The sequence below is a fragment of the Hippocampus zosterae genome, chromosome 7 (genome assembly GCF_025434085.1).
Source record: "Hippocampus zosterae strain Florida chromosome 7, ASM2543408v3, whole genome shotgun sequence".
In the NCBI taxonomy this organism is placed as follows: Eukaryota; Metazoa; Chordata; class Actinopteri; order Syngnathiformes; family Syngnathidae; genus Hippocampus; species Hippocampus zosterae.
The window spans coordinates 23,344,945-23,367,092 of NC_067457.1; the positions used below are offsets into that span (position 1 = coordinate 23,344,945).

The 22,148-nt window shown below is 43.2% G+C and overlaps 1 protein-coding gene across 5 annotated transcripts in view; it reads right to left on the reverse strand.

Moving 5' to 3' along the window:
• Positions 1-22,148, reverse strand: part of elmo1 (engulfment and cell motility 1 (ced-12 homolog, C. elegans)) — a 38,625-nt gene that overhangs the window by 12,029 nt on the left and 4,448 nt on the right. The window contains exons 1-12 of one of the 5 annotated variants that reach the window (XM_052070586.1): positions 12,327-12,549; positions 8,795-8,930; positions 6,648-6,677; positions 6,452-6,524; positions 6,307-6,357; positions 6,005-6,174; positions 4,649-4,684; positions 3,224-3,323; positions 2,970-3,121; positions 2,221-2,299; positions 659-709; positions 451-573 (exon numbers count right to left, since the gene is read on the reverse strand). In XM_052070586.1, the coding sequence (XP_051926546.1) occupies positions 451-573; positions 659-709; positions 2,221-2,299; positions 2,970-3,121; positions 3,224-3,323; positions 4,649-4,684; positions 6,005-6,174; positions 6,307-6,357; positions 6,452-6,524; positions 6,648-6,677; positions 8,795-8,930; positions 12,327-12,534 (1,209 nt within the window). In that variant the 5' untranslated portion in view covers positions 12,535-12,549. Of the gene's footprint in view, positions 1-450; positions 574-658; positions 710-2,220; positions 2,300-2,969; positions 3,122-3,223; positions 3,324-4,648; positions 4,685-6,004; positions 6,175-6,306; positions 6,358-6,451; positions 6,525-6,636; positions 6,678-8,794; positions 8,931-12,326; positions 12,550-22,148 lie in introns of those variants that run through there. The other 4 variants (XM_052070589.1, XM_052070588.1, XM_052070587.1 and 1 more) reach the window with 4 other exon arrangements.

Consider the following 22,148-nt stretch of genomic DNA (forward strand, 5'->3'; position numbering starts at 1 on the left):
ACGTCGGTAAAAATGTTTGTGTATTAACCCTTTCATGAGTCCTGTAACGTGATCACACGAACTGTCCCTGAAAAGGTTAAAAATCCATTTTTTCTTAACAGAAATGAATTCAACTTTACATTATTTTAACGGCACCCCCAACATCCGTAGTTTGATAACATTACATAATCCTGCTGTGAGATAAGAAATTTTTAGGTTAAAAAAAATGTGTGGGGGGGGGACACCCCCCCTTCAAAAAAATGTCCCTTGGTGAATAACAAGTCTATTATTGCACATTTATTTCTGATAACCCTTTTTGTCTCACCTCCATAAAATGAAGAGCTTTTTTTTTCCTCCTCAAAATTAGGACCTCCCCCAAGCCCCGCCCCCTTAAGATTTGATTGCAATATTTTTCCCTCCATCCATCCATTTTCCGAACCGCTACCCCCCTACTTAAAGTGAAACGCTGACCTGGTCCTGGTGGTCCATCTTGGTCATCATGCGGTCCTCCAGCAGGTTGAAGGTGAGAACCTGCAGGACGTACAGTTGGTGCGCCATCTCGTCGTTGATGGGCATCGGGCTCCGGATCACGTTCTGAGAACAGCGAAACATGTCATCGGCACAAAAGCCCGGACCAAAAATAAAAAAGCAAGACGAGACGAGCGGGTCGGGGCTTTACGCTGAGGATGATGGAGCGCAGTTGCTTCTGGGCCAAGATGTGCGCCATCTCCTGCACACCAGAAGGGCACAATCAGCAAAATTAAAACGACTCGAATTGAAACATTGGAATGATAAAATTGCGACAACGAAGGGCAGGAAAGTAAAGACGAAAAAAAAAAAAAGAGGGGGGGGGGGGGGACAGTGCACATATCGTAGTCTCAGGGCCAGACTGAAAAGAACACAAATGAGAACAAAATGGTGGCTCAAAAAAAAGAGAAAAAAAATATCCACAATAAAGAGCTCATTTGAATGAAGGTATCATTCTTGTAAAATTGAATTAGACTGTATTTTGAATTCTATTGTATGTCATACAAATTGATGTATTTAAAATGTTACATTTTAAGGTTTGTTTTTGCTCCCCATAGATATGTTTTTGCTCAAAAAGTTCAGATTTTTACCCTCAAAATATTCTTGTAATATTTTGCCTTCCTGGGGACAAAAATAATAAATTTCCCGCCCTTAGAAATTCCGCCCATAAAGAAAAGAATAAATAAAACAAACAACTTGTAGGTCCATTAACATAGGACGATTATTTTTTTTGTCCTCAAAAAAATTAAAAAAAAAATAATTAAAAATACGATTGAAAATATTCAAATTTCTCTTTCAAGCACCCTATAACCCGATAACATGATAAGCTGTCCGGGGTAGTAACCACTGTCTGAACAAGGGTTAAAAATTCATACATTTTCCTCTCGTGACACTTTAAAACCTTTTAAAAATCTTTTTTTAAATATGAAAAAAAAAACGTATTTTTCTGCAAGCTGTGATTTTTTTCTCCTCCCTAAAAATACGACTCAACTTATTTTTTAAAAATTCATCTAAATATTTCTTTATCTGTGAAATTCAGATTTTCTTGATGAACTTACTGAATTATTTTTAACAAAAACAAAATCCCTGTAAAACTATTCTCAATGATTTGTATTTTTCTTAACCATAAAATTAAGTCTTCTCTGCTATAAAAATCACTCCTTTGTCCTTTAAGAAAATTGCCTTTATTGTATGAAATTATTTTTTATATATTTCTTTCCTTTACAGTTTGGCAGAAAAAAAAAAAAGAAAGAAAGAAATGTCTGGTAAGGGCTATTACTTGGGGTACGACAACCAACAGCAGCAACTCGCGTCGTGGTGCGATGCACTTACTGTCAGCGGACAATTTAGGATGTCCACAATGTGCTCATCAAACTAGCGCGTTGCGGTCGTGCGTGGCGAGGAAACAAAGTCAGAAACAAAAACAAAGACAACAAACACACCACAAGGTGAGCGAGAGTGACGGCGGTGTTGACAAAAAGATGAAGTCCAAAAAAATATATCTTTTTTTCTTTTTTAAAGAGTGTTAAGTCATTCCAATGCGGCATTCTGCCAGATGTGGAGGGGAGGAAGTCGGCGGCGGGGGGGGGGGTGTTCATTCATTATTAAAGCACATAGCCGGCTGGATGGTGCTAATGCAACGAGGACGTTAGAAAGTGCAAGCGAAAAGCAAGCAAGGCGGGAGGAGTATGAGGAGGAGTCAAGTGTTCTTACTTGTCTCCTTTCCTCGGGAGCTTTGAGGAAGAGCGCATTGATGACGGCGATGGTGTAGGTCTGGATGTCCTGATCTGTCCTGGAAGGACACACACACACACACAGTGCCAACGTTACCCTCCCTTTCAAAAAAAAAAAAAAAGAGAACAATATATTAAAAAAACAAACAAAAAAGGTGAACCCGCAGATCCCAAATGTGCTGATGTACTTTTACAAATCCGTTTCAGGGGCGGGCAATCAATTCGTCACGGATGCTATTAGTGGCAGGGATCCGTCTCGATCCCCTGACAAATGTGCGACTTTTACAAAATGTTCTCTTTTTGTGCCTGTACGATCCATTTTGCCTTTCTTGGACAGGACAATAAAAAAAAAAAAAAAAAATGAAAAAATAAAATAAATAAACTGACCACCCACCGACTCGCATTGGCATCAGAATTTAAAATGAATAATATTAAATCGCCCACGGACTTGCATATCGGCATTAGGAAAAAAATGATCGCCCACTGACTCGCATTTGAATCAGAATTTAAAATAAGTATAAAAAATTATTAAATTCCCCGCCCCCCCCAAAAAAATAAATAAAGAAATCACCCACGGACTCGCATTTGTATCAGAATTAAAAAAAAAAAAAAAACATTATTTCACCATCTTATTTTCCCTATGGGTTTTATATGCGACGCACTTTACATTTGGAGGAGACATCTCAACTTCCCGAACACATTTGAGAGGTTCTCTCCCAACTTTCTCACCCCTGCAGGTGCGGGATGAGCTGCCCGATGGTGATCTCCTGCGCCACCTTGTGGTAGAGGTCTTGGCTGTTGAGCACCATGGACTCCAGGATGGCCAGCGAGCGCTGTAGCACGGCCGTATCCATGGCCGCCTTGTTGACGTAGCCGGCGATCTACAAAGCAAAAGAGGATTGCGGTTGCCTTGACAGCCCAGATCACGCGGCGCTCGGCAACGTTGGTGTCATGTCTCCGTCGCCCCCCCCCCCCCCACCCACCTTCTTGATGAAGGCCACGGAGAAAGTGTCCCAGGAGACGATGCCGTGGTCCATCAGCTCCACGAAGGCCGTGAGCGTGAACGAAAGCAGGTCGCCGAAACTATAACGGAATAGCCGGAAACGAAGCAATCAGTAACCCGCTCGTCGTTCCGGTCAGAGTCCGGATGGGGAAATCGAGCGAGGGTGCAAGCGGCCGGCGACAGATGAAGAAAAAGATTCCGAGCTTGTTGGAGAAGAGACACGGAAAAGCAGCAGTGAGGCGAGTCAAAGACTGGAAGCAGACTTCTCGGATGCCGAGTCATGCAAAAGGAGGAAACAAACTGGAAGAGACGTCTCCAAAGTCACTGGACAACTCGTGCTTTTCGGTTGACATCAAAATTGAAGGGCCAACACTGTATATGGCGATATCTTGAACAAGAGTGACCCCTGGTGGTCAAATGATAACCTGCACAGAGCTTCATTTCATTTGGGGCGGGTGGCGCCATGAGAACACGAAATGAATTGATTGCACTCGTGTTATTTCTGACATCGTTAAAAAAAAAAAGTCAGAGGAAATAGACAGAGACTAAAGGGCACGAAAGTGACAAAAGTTACTGAATAAATATTCAAATGCAGGCGAGCGTGTTTTGCTGCCACGAGAAGGTGATTTGATTGATGGTTGATCAGATCTTTAAAAAACGGCACTTATTTTTGTATTTGTGTGCAAGAATAGTTTTTTTTAAATTTCTTGGTTCTTCAAAGCCATACTGAGATTTTCTTGCAAAATTCACAGCGTTTGTAGAAAAAAAAAAAATGAATGAAGACATCAAAGGCATTCGGCGGGTCAAATTGTTCACCACAAACAAATCAACTCTCAATTATTAAGGATGCCGTCATAAAAATGGAGATTTTACTTTCAGAACGATTTCCGACAAAAATCACATTTTCTTCGAATTCGCACTTGGCTCCAGCACAGCCTGCCATTCCTGGAACCTTGCGGGGAAAAAAATAAACTTTTTGACACTCCCTGGGTTAAGTCGTGTGAAATGATGATGATGATGATTAAAGAGCTGAAGACAATGAAAAGTTATTTCCAAGAAATCAGGACGATATGGTAACACTCAAGCCCAGCGTCACCTGGAAAAGCGATGACAGGACCACCAACATTTCATTCATCGGCCAAATTGGCAAATGATCAATCATACGTGCTGGAAGGAGAGGGAATAAATCATTGGTTGTCCTTTGCGTGAAAAGCCAAAGAATGACCTGGAAGGAAAAAAAAAAAAAAAAAGGACATGCAACACAAAAACAGGAAGCCTCAAATGCGATTTCCCAGAAGGCCTTGTGGGGCAGTGAGTGGGGGGGAGGGCCGCTGTCAATCATGCAGAAGAAGCAGAAGAGCGCAGAACGAACGGCGCAGGGCAGGGGGGCTTTTGGGGTTCTTACCAGGGCTTCATAATCTTCTGGAGTTTCTGATAGCGCCTGCAAACATTCAACAAACTTTGTCGTCATATGCAAAAAAAAAAAAAAAAAAAAAAAAAGACCGGCAGCGAGAAGTAAACAAATGAAAAGGCACGTTGAAAAATAAATAAATCAGTAAACAAAAAGCCAAATAAAGTGAAATTGTTTTGTGTCTTTTGTTATTGTAAAGTGTCCTTGGGTGTCTTGAAAGCCGCTTATAAATAAAATGTATTCTTATTAAAATAAGCCAATTCAAAAAGTAAGTACGAGTAGACAAGGATGACAAAAGCAAATGAAAATAACACAATGAAACGCGATATTAAAAAAAAAAAAAAAAGATCAATTCAAATAAGTCAAAAATGAATAAAAATAACACATAAGAAAATGTAATAAGTGAATTATGAATTTAACAAACAATTCTTTGAAAACGCCATTAAATAATGAAACTGAAAATAATTAAAAAGTAAAAAATGATTCCCCCCCTCAAAAAAAACTAAAAATTAACTAGAAAATAGATCAATACTAATCATATCCATAAAGTAAATCAAAAGCCCCCCAAAAAAGTGAACAAATCAAGCTAAGAAAAACATGCTGGAGCGATAAATGTGCGACTTCTCAAGTCACTTTAAAGAATTACATTTACAATTAACTGCTTTGTTGTGACCGTAATGAAAAAAAAATGGCCATAGATTCACACAATACGATGCTTTTGACCCTTTGCCGTAATAATAATATTAATAATAATAATAATATTAGCGGAGGGTGCCATCTGCCTTTCGCTTGTGCAATCCACTGGACTGCACAGCATGCCCGCACAAGCAGCAGAGGTGATTTGCATAAAACGCAATTGAATGAGGTGTCAAAATGTGCAAACCTTGATTGGACAAACCCCCCCCCCCCCCCCCCCAAAAAAAACACCCCCACCATCGGTGGCAACTTAGTAACCTTCGATTCAGATGGCCTCAGGAGAGGCACACAACAAATCATCTCCTCCGCCACTTGACGCATCAAATGCGAGAAGGAGGATATTTGGACGCCATCGGTTCAGCAACACATGTAGACAGGCAGAATTACAGCACGCGACGGCATTTCTCATTTGCAAAGAATGACTGACTAATTGTGATTTTTTAAAAAATTCTTTTAAGGTACTAATAGATTCCTGTACTCTAAAAAAAATGATCAGAAACTGTAATAATATGAAATTGAACTCCAACAAAAAAAGTAAAACGACAAGTAAAGGCTAGCATGCAAGCTAATGATGAGCCTCATCAAGTGTTTTATTTGTTTTGTTTTTGCTCGTGTTCTCGTTTCGAGGAGGCGGAGGTGCGCGGCGGGACTTACTCGGTGCCGCTCTCCACCATCTGGGTGAGCAGCGAGATGCCGTCCATGTTGATGAAGTCCAAGGCGAAGGTGATGTCGCGTGAGGCGCTGGCCAGGTCCTTCAGCGCCTCCAGCTTGGCGTCCATACTGGACGACTGGATGCGCTCGTGGAGCTGCAGCGCCGTCTGGTACTGTCAACACACGCCGCCGTCGTCGTCGTCAGATCATTTCCAAGTACATGCGTGGCATCCAACAACACCGCAGCTCTGCTTCGCTTTTGGGCTGCGAGGGGGGAGTCATTGGGGAAGTACAGCGCCACTTACAGGTGAGGTGGTCAAGCGCAGGATGGAGCCGTTCTTGATGTCGTTGCGATTCTGAGACACAAAAACAAAAAAATGTTTTGGTGTTTTTTTTTTTTTTTTTTAGATGACAATTTTTTTGGGGGGGGGGGTGTCATATGCAACAAACCTTTTCAGTGATGTAGAAATTGGTGGCGTCTGCAATTTGCAGTGCAAAATTTTCATGATTCCCCAGAGACCAGCTGCGACAAAAACAGTTTGTTCACTCATGTGTAAAAACATCGTCGGGCAATTTCCGATTTTTTTTTTTTTTTTTTAAGAAATGTAAATTTTGCGTCGTATTTTGCGACTTACCCCTCACACACCTCTTTGATGATGGCCGAGAGCGGCTTTTTCTGTCGGAACAAGAAGATCATAGGAAAGTTAGTCGGGAGCAAAGAAAAATTAGCAAAAGCGCGGAGATCAACCTCGCTCGCACTTGCTGACCCCCACCAAATTTTTGGGGGACTCGATCGAGTTGAACGCTTCACCAAAAAACAATGGCCGCTCAAACAAAGCGCCCCACATAAACAAATGACCTTAAAACAACCTGACATTGATATTAAACTTGGTGAGCGGTGGCAAATTTTGAACCGATTGGAGAACATTTTGGTTGAACAATTTTGGAAAAAACATTTTGCAATTGTTTGCACCCCCCCCCCTGTCCCCATCATTGCGATTTCATAGGTGATCATTTTTTTTCCCCCACAATGCCAAACTAATGGATGGCGATGTTTATACACACACACACACACGCGCACACACACACACACACACACACACACACGGTTGGTTGAAGAGGGGACTCGCAAGGCATGACTCACGATGCCATATGCCGCCACGGGCCATTTGTATGCGGAATGAGGAGGCTGAGGAAGGATGAGGAAGGCGCTCGTGAGGTGGAGGCGGCGTGCGTGTGTGTGTACGTGTGTATCGACAGCGACAAGAGGCGACAAAGGAGGGAGAGGAGGAGCAGCTGCGTGAGGAGTGAGGAGGAGGAGGAGGAGGAGGAGGAGGAAGAGGGCGCCCTCGGCGCAGCCGCATGGCTTCCCCACATATGCAGGAGGACGGCAACATCCGCAGAGGTTCGGCGAGCCGAGGTCGGCGCCCGTTGCCGTGGCGACGCCTAACTTTTACTTCCAGCGCTGCGTGTGTGTGTGTGACTCACACACGCACACGATACGTAACATTCTACGTAACGGCATCTTTTCCCTCAGCTGTTCCCTTCACATTTTGAGAGCTAAAAAAAAATGTGAGTCGTGCTTGTCTACGATTTTACGTTCAAGCGGTTGTAAAATATGTGTAGAGTCCTTTGATAGAATGTTTTTAGAAGAAAGAATATTTCAAATGAACAGAATTTATCGTTTTAAAATGTACTCACATTGAAATTATATTCATTCATTCATTCATTCATCTTCCGAACCGCTTGATCCTCACTAGGGTCGCGGGGGGTGCTGGAGCCTATCCCAGCTGTCTCCGGGCAGTAGGCGGGGGACACCCTGAATCGGTTGCCAGCCAATCGCAGGGCACACATAGACGAACAACCATCCGCGCTCACACTCACACCTAGGGACAATTTAGTGTGTTCAAATCAGCCTGCCATGCATATTTTTGGAATGTGGGAGGAAACCGGAGCACCCGGAGAAAACCCACGCAAGCCCGGGGAGAACATGCAAACTCCACACAGGGAGGCCGGAGCTGGAATCGAACCCGGTACCTCTGCACTGTGAAGCCGACGTGCAAACCACTGGACTACCGGGCCGCCCACATTGGAATTATATTCTGGGATAATTAGTTACATCTAAGTATGAAACGTATTGACCACACTTTATTTTTTCAAACATCGTTTTTTTTTTTCCTCGACCGTATTTTATTTTCGAAAATATATTTTGTATTTTTTTTTTTTTTTTTACTTTTAAGAATCAATTAGATTGTTGTTTCCTATGTTAAAGGACCTTCGCAGCCACACATGGACGTTGTTGTGGAAACTAACTACGGGTGGAAATATACGAAACCCTTTGTATTCAAATGTTCAGACTTGTATGGTCCTATATGTTGTGAAAATAATAAAGATGCAAGTTACAAAAAAAACAAAAACAAATAATAATCAATTAGATCTGAAAATTTCCATCCATTTTAATTGACTTCTGTCCAGCACCCCCCCCCCCCCCCCCACCCCCCGCGACCCTTGTGAGGATAAGCGGATCGGAACATTGATGGATGGATGAATATATATTTTTAAAACTTTTTAAATATAAATTGTGTTTTGTTCCAGAGTGTTTCATTTTATTACGATTATTTTTATGAATGTGCATTTTATTTTTGCACAAAATATATATGGACATGCCTATTTAATGCAAAATTGCGTATGTGTTTTATTGTATTCCTCCAACCTGAGAATAACGACAAAAATATATAAATATAGTTTCTAAATAAAACATTCAATGAAAGCAGTGAGTGGTTTTGGCATCACCTGGTCAATCTCCATGAGCTTGGGGAAGGCCCCCGGCCACTCGATGGCCACCTTGAGGGTGTCGGCGGGTGGCGGCATGGCGGCTTACGGTGCTCTCGCGGCTCTTTCTCGAAAGTTGCAGGACGATCATCCACACCTGGCAGGACCCCAAACACACCTTTGTCACTCGCAAGCTTCATTTCAGATCCAGAGACCATATTGCAATGATGACGATCATCGCCAATCATGATGATCGTCACAAGAGCATCGAGACAAAGATGATCGTCGTCGTCATGCTGGTCGTTAACATCGACATCGACGATGATTGTCACTGTGATGACAAACGATCGACAGTTATGGCGAAGGTCGATCATCATCATGAGAAAGATCGTTATCACCACGATGATGATCTCCATCATCATGAGGACGATCGTCATTGTTCTAATCATGAGGAACGATCGACGGACATCATCAGCATCACCATAGTTGTCATCAAACCTTCATTCGGAAACCCGAATGTAAAACACCAACCCAGGCGTGAAATCCCGACAACATTAACCGTGACTTGCAACCCGAATTTGACACCCTCACACCATTTTACATCCCTAACTGGAAACCTTACCCGTGACTTGGCAACGCTGTCTCCTAAACCAACTTGTAACCTGTGCACGCGCTCTAATCTTCCAACCTGTGAAGAGTGAGTCAGCCCATAATAATCCACACCAGCTTCCTTTCCCGCGAGCGGTCGCCATGGCAGCGGCCGCATCAATAGCGACCGTGCATCTTTCTTTCCGAGGCCTGACGCTTATGTCACAGTCGCCGCCCCCAAAATAAAGTGACTCACCCTGCCAGCCTCTCCCCCACCTTGATTATTCACATTCGCACTCATTGATCAGCGCGAGGCCACTTGATGCCCTACCCCACAGAATGAAAAAAAAAAATCCTTCAATCGCAGAAGAGATGGTGACCAAGTGAAGGAGCGACCTCAGCGACCAATCCATCCACCACACACATTTGAGTGACAACCCGCTGAGTGCGTTACAGCCCCGAGTTGAAACCCTAACTTCAAACCCCGACCCTGACTTAAACCCAACTTTGAAACCACTACGCAAAGACTGCTAATCCGAATTTAAAACCCAAACTTGAAACCCTAGCCCAGGATAAAAAAACCAGAACTTTAAATACTCATCTTAGAAATCCCAAACTCATGTTTGGAAACCCCGACACACATCTGGAGCCAGCCTGAAACCACATCAAAGCCGTTTCTTTGCACACACGCAAAAAAAGAAAACACCACCAAAATGTTTTCATCTTTTTAAAAGTCCACAACAAAACCTTTCAAGATTCTTTTAACTTTCGTGCTGACAGCATTTAGCCGCCCCCCCCCCCCCAAGAAAAAGCAAAGCAAGGTTACCCGCCCGCTTTTCATATGCGCTTTTGAAAAGCCGCTGCAGACAAAAGACGCCAAAGTTGCCCCCCTCTGTCTGCTTTGGCACTTTGGCCACGAGACACTCAAGTTACCCCCTCCGGCGCAGGCGTACGCATCAAACACATACAAAAGTACAGAGGAAAATCTTTAAAAGACAAAAAAAAAACGTGGGACAAAGAGCAGATGCGTGAAAAGGAAGGAAAACAAAAGGCGAAGAAAGATTGACAAGCGGGGGAAGAGCTGTCGGGAAACAACGCAAGTAAAAACAAAAAACCCGCACACGCTTCACCAATTTTCATGACATCATCGCAATTTTAAGGAACAAAACAAGCGTGTAAAATAAAAGTTGTTATTCAGGGATTAAAAGTTAGATTGTGTTTTTTCCCCCTGAAAACTACGGGGCTTCTCAAAAATATTTTGATTTTTTTTCTCGTAAAACATCAAATGTGATTTTTTTTTGCCCTTGAAATATTCATTTGTTTTTCTTGTGTGCTTCAAAATTTTGCCTGTAAAATTTTGTGCAACAGTTGAGATTTTTTCCTTGCACTTCACACACGCGTCAATTTTTTTCCCTAGTTGATTAATATTGTCAAAAGCAATTTTTTGGGTGAAAATTGAGGTCATTTTCTTGTGAAATTCTGAATTATTTTGTAGTAAAACAAAAATTTGCTACCAGCAAAATTGAATATTTGTTTTGGAATATTTTCTAGTAAAAAAATATTTTTTTTTCAAAGTTAAAACAAAAATCTCATTTAAACAAAATATTTTTCATAATACTCAGCCTTCATTTCACAATATAAATTCGGAATGCTTCAATAAAATTTCAAATTTCAAACAATCCAATTTTTTTTGGGGTGGGGTTGGCAAAATGTAAATGTTTTCAGGTGAAATTTTAACTTTCATGCAAAATTCAGACTGTTCTCTTTACACATGAAAGTCTTAATTTCATTTTTTTTTAATTCCAAAAATTAAAACCGCAACTCTCATAATATTGCTAGATTTTTCCCCTCATAAAAAAACAAAAAATAAATCCAACTTTTTCCTTGCAAAAACCTTGATTTGGGGTGTGAAAAGATGGTATTTCACACCATCGCGAAATAAATTACAGCCGGAGACTCTTTGCTGCACACCCAGCTCTAAAACGTTTTGAGGTGCCACATACAGCACACACAATCGCCGGGATTATACTTTTTCTTTCTTTTTCCTTAACCGAACCACCAAAACATGGTGTGATTGTCAAGCAAGAAGCAAGCATTCATAAGATGATAAATATAAATACACCAACACATACAGTACACGCATACATTTTGCAGCAGCTTGAAAAACAAACTTGGCTGTCCTCTGAGGCCCTGAAGTGTAAAAAGGTAGAGAATGTCACAAAGGCCTCGCTACAATGTTGCAAGCAGGATATCCTGTCAACACACACACAGACACACACACACACACACACACACACACAAACACACGAGGAGGAGAAGCTTCAGAGAACTTCCAAACCGCAAACGCGAAACTAAACGTCGCCGGTGAGCGATCCAGCGACAAAGAGAGTTCACACCAATGTTGCTTATCTTGTGCGTCGAGTACGCCCACCGCGCTACGCTGTGCCTTCCGGACAGTCGGACGATGCCTTGGCGCCTCGCACGGCGCCTGCTCTCGGCTGACCCTGTTTAACGTGTCTTGAGGTGTTTGTCAGTGAGCTACAAAGAAGACGTGTCAAATTTTTTTTTATTTTTTATGGTGAACTTGTAAAATGACATTTTTAAAACATTTTTTTTTCTCATGGAATAGTTTTTGGTGAAATTAACTTTTTTTTGTTCATAAAATTCCAAATTGTTTTACAAAATTATTTTTATTGTGACTTGTCTTTGGTAATTTATTAATTGTAAAATTAGGGCTATTTTTATAAAATTCAGATGACTTATTCTAGATGACCTTTTCATGTAAAATTTGATTTTCTGATTAAAATGTGGCCTGTAGATATTTTTTTTAAATACAAAATGATGCCTTTTTTGCCACCTTTTCATTTTTCTCTCATAAAATAACTTTTTAATCGTAAAAGAGTTTTTGACTTAAAATGACCATTGTTTATCAATATGCCTTTTCTCAGACGGTAAGCGGACTCACCTCGAGCGACTGGCGTTTGGCCTATTCCAACCTGCTCAAGATGTCGTCCGGAAAATAATCGGCTTTGTCGACGCCACGGTGGAGCGCAAGGGGGGGGGAGGAAGTAGGCGTTTGTTGAGAAAAGAGGAAACGAGTCCGCGCGGCTGCGCCGAGGAGGATGAGGAAGCGTGACGTCACCGCTAACAATGTCAATTAAGGTCCCATTCATTGAGCTCACCCGGCAAATATGTCAGCGGAACTGAGGATCGTTTCAGTACAAACGGCGCCATGACTTGACTCTGCTCCACCCTGCACGAGCACGACGGGCTCACAAAACACAAGAGAATCAGATATTGTCACTAGGCTAACGTTTGCTTTCATTTCGTTGCCAATAACGGAGCCGTGGTTGCAATATGATGCGGTTTGCATCGGAGGCATTGGAAAATTCTAGTTGACTTCGCAGTTGAAAAATGAAGACTTGATGACTTTTTTTTTTTCCTTGTAAAGAATTTGTTGTCAGACTTTCACGTCATAATTACGACAGGTTATTTTCCGTACAGTTACATTTCTCTCGTGAAAGTGCGACTTTTGTCTTATTGAATGATGAACACGTTTAGCCTGATGATAAAATTTCGAATGACATTTTTTTGTTTAAAACTATTTTTCATGGATGATCACTTTTCTCAAATATGACTTGATTTTTCTCTTTTTCATTTTGATTGCACATAATGACGTCACACCGTTCACAAATCTGACCTTCTCAAATCAGAAATACTGAAACTTTTTGTCAAATTGTTTAGACCTCAAAAAAATGCTTTTTTGGTCATAAAATTCTAAACCCTCTTTTAAAATAGTGTCTACTGAACAAACAACAACGGTACTATCGACGGTTAACCCAAAAAAAAGGCTCATTTGCGAGTCACTCCTCCGCTCACAAGAGCAAGTTTGCCAGGCGAAGAATCTTACGGAGCGCCTCGAGGGAACATTTATTATTTAACGACAACATCCACACAAAGAGGGATAATCCACTTTACTTGTGAATTCTCAAAAAGCGCCGGTGATTATCCCGCCGTGAAAATGCGGCGATTTTGGGAAAAGCACAATGCCCTCTATCAGCTCCTTTCATTAAAAAGCCGCATGTGGGCTGTCTGTGAATAAAGTTGAGTTGAGCGGGTATGGTTGAGTTGCTAGCCTTTATATGCTTGCTTATGTATGACAGCGACAAGAATGACAATTGAGAAAATAGTCCGGAAAAAAAAAAAAAGAGTTCTTGACGGGGCTTGGTGCGTACGGCGACCGTCTTGAAGCAAAACATACTCGTCGACAAACAGATCTATGGCGCATTAACTGAGGTAAACGGGTGACAATATGCGTTAAAAAATGAACGCTACACGTCTCATGGACGCACACCGAAGAAAAGTCGCCGCTCCAGCTTAAAAAAATTAAAATAAAACTCCTTCCTGTTACAAAGTAACCCGTCGCTCTGCCGCCTTTTCGCCAGCGCGTTATCAGTCAGCATCAAGGTCAGCGGCGCAAACAAAAGAGAGACAAACAACGCAACAATTAGCTGTTTACGCTGGAAGGCATTTGTTTGTCGTGTTAGCCATGAGGCTATGGAAGTCTCACTCAGGGGTCAAAACATACTTATTCGACAAAAAGGGAGATCCTAAAAAAAAACTGTACAACCTCCACATTGTGACTTAAAACGGTAATATTACGTTACAAATACATTATGAGCTGCTTTTCGACTTACAATGCACATAGCGACGACATGTCGCTCGTCCTAATAGCAAAATATAGCCCAAGTAATTATTCACTTCACTTCACTTCGGGGGTGACCAACCCGCGGCTCTTTTGGCTGCTTCAATGCAGCACCTCGGCAGTGGCGATGCCATTCAAACGAGGCGCTAAGTACACAGAACGTACTACGTCAGCCTATCATCAATCCCGTTACTTGATTGACATAGAGGGCAACCAATCAGATGACTGCATCACCGCTCATGCGCAAACAACGGCGCTAAGCACTAAGCTAGTCAGCGAACTCCCCTGTCCTAAAACAAGCGGTTAATTGAATAGTCCCAAAAATGAAAAGACGTTCCAAAATTCCACATCGCCCAACTTGTGTAACATTATGACCATTCCGTTTCTGAGCTTCTGTCTTTTCTACTTTTTTTTTTCTATAATTTGTCATTCAAAAAAAAAAAAACCCGAGTGTGCGGACAATCAACTGAAGCACATTAGCGTCTTTTAGCACGTTGAACAGGCTAACCAAATAGCCAAGGCGACATTCAAATCGACCCTCGCACCTCACCGATCGATCAAGAGCACCGTCGCAGCCGGGCACTTTACAAACATTAGCCTACATTACCGCCGACGTGACCTTATTTGATCTTTGATCAAGTAAAAATAAAAAAAAAGAGCAGTCGATAATTGCATGTAAGAAGCGAAGTGATGCCATTAAGCAACGAGCGACAGAGCTCATTACATCCTTCCTGCCTGGATTGTGACCCCATCAATTACTTAAAGGCGCTTATATTAAGGTGCTCCCCTTGGGCCGCTATAAATATATATGACAGGGTTGCGACAGTGCGAGGGGGTTGCAGAGGGGGGGTAGACAAAGGAGTCACACACAGCTCTGTAATACCACTTTGCTCCTCAAGGGGCACCTGAGAGCCAGCAAGTTTTTTAGCAGACTGTCATTTTCAGTTTATTTCTGGTTCCCTAGTTTTAGTCATACGTACTTGCAATAGGGAAGGGGGGGGGGAGGGGGCTGTTAAGGAGGCTTGCGATGGCGTCGAAGTTCCGCCCGTACCGTCTGGCAGGCGACAATGTGTCATCTGTAGCAGCAGAATCAAAGCTTATGAATTATAAATTAAGATAACGGCCTGTTGCTTGTCTATGAATCACATTGGCAAAAAAAAAAAAATAAGTTGGAGTAAGAAAATAGAAAAATAAATTCACAAGGAATTGTAATGAAAAAAGTATTAAAGGCAATAATTCATTCTTGCTGCCTGTCTATCTATGCAACACAGAAAAACCCCCCTAAACAACTGTATGGAAAAAAAAAAAAAAGTAAACGCTAAGTATCAGTTTTCCAGGTTGATCAGTCGAGGAAATTCAACAATGCAATTATCAGGGGGAAAAAAAAGAAAAGATTTCTTCTCACAATGTAAAAAAAAATGGCAGGAAATAAAAAAAGCAATTTTATATGACTGATGTGACAATCTGGCACTGGCAAAGAATCTAATTATGGTTTGCCCAGCGGGGACCCCCGCACCCCCTCCCCGCCCTGTATCACCTCTCTATAGACTTCATGTTACACCCTCCCCCCAAAATTATCTCCCCCACCCAACCTCCGCCACTTCCACCCAAAGGCCATGCTTCAATGGACGTACCATCCCGCTAATTCTGTGTGCGAGCACATGAGTAAGGGTGATCCCAATTCAACCCCGCCCCCCTCCCACCCCAAAATATCCAGCCCAGGTCATGTGACCAAGGCAGGGATGAATGGCTTTTTTTTGGGGGGGGGGGGGCGGAGGAGGAAGTCATGGAAACAGTTCCATTGTCTGACTGTCTCTGTCTGCCGGCCTGTATGTGTGAGTGTTACCCATTCGCCCCCCCCAAAAAAAAACATTGGTGCTCGTTCTCAATTAATAATAATAATAATAATAATAATAATGCACTGTAAGCATCTGCTAGGCAACTTAGCATAGCATCGATTCAAGCACCAGACGTAGAGCCAATTTCGGTGGTGGAAAGAGAAAGAACTGGTGCTAAACTGGGCACCGGCCTGGAACTAGAACAAGCGCGTGGAAAAGGGCCAAATGTGTGTGTGTGTAGTCTTCATTCATAACAGAACACAAAAAGAGGAAACAACGCCTCCATCATAAAACAGCATCCTCTAACGCCCCCGCCATCACTGTGAGTGGATGGCGAGGACTACGCGAAAGCTAACATTAGCGCTTGGAAAAATAAGCTCGAAATGCCGCCATGAAAACGAGGCCTTCATTGAGGAGAGAGAGAGAGAGAGGAAAAAAAGGGAAACAGGTCATTATGACTCGCTCTAGTTTCCACATTGTGTAACCATTTCAAACCATGTGAGTGCCGGACGAAAAAAAAACTAACAAAAAAAAAAAAAAACAATAGAAGCTCCTCGCCAACGAAGCATTGTGTCCGCTAGCATAAAAGCACTGACTCCAGTGGATCCATTTTGCTCATCAGGTTAGAATGACGAATTCTGAGAATTTACAAGACAATAGAATTTGCGACACTGTAGCGCGACACTGTAGCGCGACACTGCATTGCAACGTAGCGCGGCAACATAGTGTCGTAGCGTACTAGCGCAACCTAGTGAAGCAACCGTGGTGAAACAAAGCATTCAATACTGGGTAAAATGAGCGCCCTCAGAACGCAACGTAACAAAACGGTTGCCACGGCGCATCTTAAGGAACTAACGGGACAAAAGCATCATGCTAACATAATGACGCAACACAATTTAGAGAATGCGCCATAGCGAAGCAACAAAAAAAAAAACTCAACTACGCAACGTAACCAGGCGGTGCAATTAAAGCAGCGGAACAAAGAGCTGTATTACTCACCGAATAACAAAAACTAACACGTCTCACAACATCCCTGCCATTCTTTATTCAGATAATCCCATTACAAAAGACGCATAATGTCGCGGCGCGAACATGCTAATTAAGAGGCAGTGGCGGCCCCTGGCAGGTGCGAAGGTAAGAAGCGTTGGTGTGCATCTCCCGGAATAGAAACACCGCTGCCTTTATGCGAGAACAACACCGTGGCAAAGTTTGGCTCATTTCATAAATGTTAACGTTAAAGTGTTGAATAAGTGACGCAACATCAGTCAATATAATTCGAAGACGATTAAAACATACTCCATTAACTATTAATCACGCTTAAATAAATGACGACTTACTGCTGGCGACCGGTGAATTATTCATCAGTGTGGTTAAGATGATATTTGAGATGAAGTGACTTTGTGGCAAAATAACATCAGACAAATTGAGGATATCCTTTATTTACAGAGCGCAGCATTAATGTGATGTCCCGGACTTGACTGGCTTTTAAGCTAAGAGGCCTTGAACGCTTTTCTAAAAAAAAATGTTTTCCCTTAAACATCAAGAGGTGAACAACACATGCTTGTGGCAAGCTAGCATTCGCGCTGTGTTGTTAAATGGGACGTGAAGGATCGGTCATTCGGAATTTCCACTGGAAAAGCAGACAGGATAGGTCGCGCGCACACACACACGTTAAACTGCTGCTTTTGCCAGCGGTGGAGGACTTCTTGGACAAGGTCAACCAACATTCTGGCATCCTTGGAATCAATGGATAGTAAACTTAAAGGGCTTATATGGCCCACGGCTCCAATGGCGCATGCTAACTAGCTGCTATTGTCATGCGTCGTAAATAAATTGAGGGAAGAACGTTTAGTGCTTCTAAAGGTGACGCGGTCAACCCCCACCACCCCTTAAAAAAGTAGCTGACAGTAAGCATACTTCTCAACGAAGCGACAACGGCGCAACGTAACGACGCCGATGCAACGCAACCGAGTGCCACGATACACCACCGTCAAACATGCGAAAGGGGGTGCGCGACCACTTAGCGTACATCACCTTACTCTCTACTTCGGTAAATTCCAGCAGCATTAGCATGCGCACAAGTGCCTCTTTGATTGCTTGCAAAGTGTGCCGAGGCTCGGGAAACGGGGCCGCCTGTATTTTTATTTGTTCGAAACGGATCTCGCCGCCAAGTGCCAGTCTGCCAGTCATTGTGGCCAAGCTTTCCTCCGCCGCGCCCCATCCAGCCCCCTGCCGACTTTGCGCGCTAGCCTATGCTGAGATGCAAAAGAGCAGGGAGGGAACGTTGGGGATTGATTTGTGGCTATTTTTACCCGTCCTACTTGAACTAAAGGGTTCAGACACACACCAGAAACAAGTCGGCTCCAGAAGCTGACCCAAAAAAATGTAACAAATAAGGTTTAATGGCGGCTATGGTCTAACGAATCTGAGTCTAGAAATGCCTTAACTCATTCGGTACCAGCCAATTCTAGACCAGGTCTGAAAAGACGTTTAAAAACGTCTTTGGGAGTGAATGAGTTCATTAATCAACCAAAAGGTCAAAATCTTAATTATCCATCACAGCAAGGCATTTTGGACAACGTTATGCTTCCATCTGTGTGTGAACAAGGTCGTTTGGGAGTCAGAGGGTAAGGCATCAAGTGAACAACGGGATGCCGGGAGCGATAAAAGCCCACTTGAGCAGACTGGCACAATGGCGAAAGTTTAATAAAAAAGGTAAACAGAAGCGTTCTGTCTCCCGACTGACTGTGATGAACTCTCTTTACTGCACACTTTTGACCAGAGCAGACAATTATTCGTCTTATTGAACCATAACTCAGGCGAGCAGGCGGGCCTGCAAGCAGCCAAGTCATTAGCAAACGCTTGTGACCTAGTTTATGGCCAGTCATCAAGCTTGGCCGCCATGCTCTGCCCACACACAATGACCGAAACGCAACTTTCTCACGATTTAGCATCATCCGCCTCTCCAGAATATGGGGTTCAAACTTTGTCGCCATCGGACAAAATCCAAGACGAGTATCTTTGAAGTACCCCTGGAAAGGGTCAAAACAGACAACCGAAGTTTTGGCGCATGGCCACTTGAGATTTTTTGGTGGGTCTACCCAGAGTAGACAAAACAAAACTTCACGTTGCTGAATCCAAATGGTTGCTTCAGACCAAAATGGAAGACTTCTTGTGTCTTTTACGCGATTGTTTCTCATGTTTTTTTTTTGTGGGTTTACTCATGGCAGACATATATCCCAAATATCACATAACTAAGTGAAACTGGCTTTTTTTAGGGTTGCTTTTTTTTTTTTTTAACTTTGGGGCTACTGAGCCAAAACCGTCGCTTCAAACCACAATGGCGGACTTCTTTTAGGTCATGTGTTCTTGCGAGTTTTTTTTGTGAGTCTACCAATGCTAGACAAGCCTACCAAATTTTATATTGCCAAGTAAAATTAGCATAGGGGGCTAATTTTCAACTCGGACAGTAAACGGCGGTGCAAATCTAGGTGCCCGGAAAGGAGTGGTGTCTTGTGGGATGAACCAACAACTATTGTGACTGTCGCAAGGGAGCAGAAACAAAGAAGTGACTGTGGCTGACGGGGGGCACACACACAACCACTACTTGCATGTTACACACACACTTGCTGGGCCAGCTGTAACCCCCCCCCCTACCCCTCACCCCTCACCTCCCACAGACAAGTGCCAACCGGCCCTCCCTTTCGTTTCCACTTCGGCACATCTTCGCCGTTTCCAGGAAATGAATCGCTAGAGCAGTAGCCTGCTAATATGCTAACGGTTGCTATGGTAACATATTGAAAGGGCACCTAAGACGTCAAGGCAACTCGATATGTATTTGACAACATGCCCTGGTTTTGGGTATCACTTCAAAAATACAATGAGAAGGGATACAATGCTAACATGCATCACCGCCCCACACACACACCCGCGCACACACTCTCTGTGGGCTCACTCACCCGTCAATTAGGCGGAGCCACAGCCTCCCAACTTCTCCACTGCCGCCCTATTATTTATTGATTGATCTCTGCCCCAGGCCGCACAAGTTTCAACATACGCTTCACGTGGGGGGCGCGGCCAGCGACCCAGCCAGCTTGTCCTCCATGCCCTGGCACCACTGAAATTGTACTTTTGGAGGAGGGGTGGGTGGGGGGGGGCAGAAAAAAAGAAACAGTGGGTGTAGGCTGGTGCTGGGGGCACTATTTACAGAGTGCGGGACTGAGGAGTTCATATTAGTCTCTTTGTGGGTGAACTGGATGCACACTAGTGACACACACACACACACACACACACACACACTCACAAGTAAGCGATTCCTCAAGGCATCTTTGGTTGCCGTTAATGTGATTTCATGCCAATGATGTCATACATCCCAGCACGTCATATACCGACTGCTCGGGCATGCCCGTGACCTCTTTGTAAGAGTCAAATGTGTGCCGGAGCCTATCCCGGCTGACTTTATGTGAGGGGGGGAGGGGGGTGTAACTTGGACAGGTCGCCCGACCAATCGCAGGGGACGGACGATCAGGCAAAAACCTATTCCCGCTCACATCTCGGGATAATCTGGATACGTGACAAGGAGAATGGTGGAAGCCGACAGGAAGCGGCTAGAGGGAGTTTGCGCAAAGCCTGCAATTTGCGGCACTTACAAATTACAATTCATGTCGTGCATGTGGTGTATTTTTAGAACAGTGGCAACTTCATGACACTTCCCACAAAGACGACGCCCCTTTTTCGTGTTTAACACGCCCTACCGAATTTCAGAGCTATGGCCTTGTTATTTATTTGGGTTTCCATTTTTTCCAGAAAAAAAAAAATATTCAGCTGTTCATGTCATACATTTTTAAATTTAAAAAAACAATTAAATCAAGAAATTTTAATTTGTAAAAAATGTAAGTACAATTGATTTTATTTTAAACACTTATCCTTTTTGTTTGTTAATTATCTCAAGAAAACATTTATGTAAACATGCAGAACAAGTTTACTTAAGGTAAAATTATTTTAAATACATTGAAAAATAAATTGATGTAGTTTATATGTGGGGGGAAAAAAATACAACCCCCCACCCAATTTCCTACATGTTTGTTTCTTGCTTAAGAATCGTTTCAAATGATTATTTTTTAAAATGCTCCAAACCCTCATTTTTGATCACATTAGGCATACCTAATGAAGTGTCAGTGAGGAACCTTCAGCCCATTTCACTTCCTGATTGGATTTTTATTTTGGTCATTTTTTTCCCCGTGATGCGAAACTACCTTTGTGAGCTTCCTGTGCTTCTGAAATGCGAGTGGTAAATTTCGACATGACTCGTCTCTAAAAATTGAAAAAAAAAAATCTACAGGGGATGCGTGCTGCTGTTGCAAGGGGGTGGGTGGGGGCTTTCCCTGCGGGACAACAAAACAACAGACGTGGCAGCGGCGCGGCCCGAAGGCGGCGCTACGCTAGCCTGGCGCTCTCTCTCTCACACGGGACCGAGCCAGGTGCCGCACAGATGCGCCCGGGCCGCAAATAGAATACAGGATACACAGCTTTGTGTACAAAGTGAGGAAACATGCCACGGTCGGCAATAGACACGTCGAGCATGTGACAATCCTCGCGATCTCGTGTTTTCACTTCACACCCTGAAATCAGTGCAAAGATGGAGGACACAATAGCCAATGTTGCTTGACATAAAATGCAGCTCAGATAACGTTTTAGCTCGTATGCCAATTTATAATGGCATATTCTAAAAATCTTGGCAGCTAATAACATTTGAGAAAGGCATGTGGCTATGATCGCATCCTTGTGCGTCGTTGATTGATTCCGACAGTGGAAAGGCCGAGCCTCCATTAAGAGGTTCAATTCAAGGCTTCCCCGCTGGGCTAGCCGGCGACCTTGACGGATCACCTTCACTCACGCGTTGGGCTCCACTCGGCCCAATGTGTCGGCTTCACGTAAAGCCATCTTTGAAGAGAGGGGGGGAAAAAAAAATCACTTTCCCGGCCCACGGGCCCGAGGTGTAGCTGTGGTTTGTTTGGGCGTGAGATGAAATATTATATTTGGCATAATTGCCAGAGAGCCCAGGTCCCAAAAAGATGCGTTTAACTCTGAGTCACGCAGCTATGACACATATGCCAGGTCAACACAATGGAAGAGCAGTTAAATGTATTATTAGTGTGACAAGGGCCAACAGCTAAGAGCACGTCGCGGTGCTGAAAAAGACAGACGCGTCGAAAACAGGGAGCAAAAGGATCACGTGAGTGCT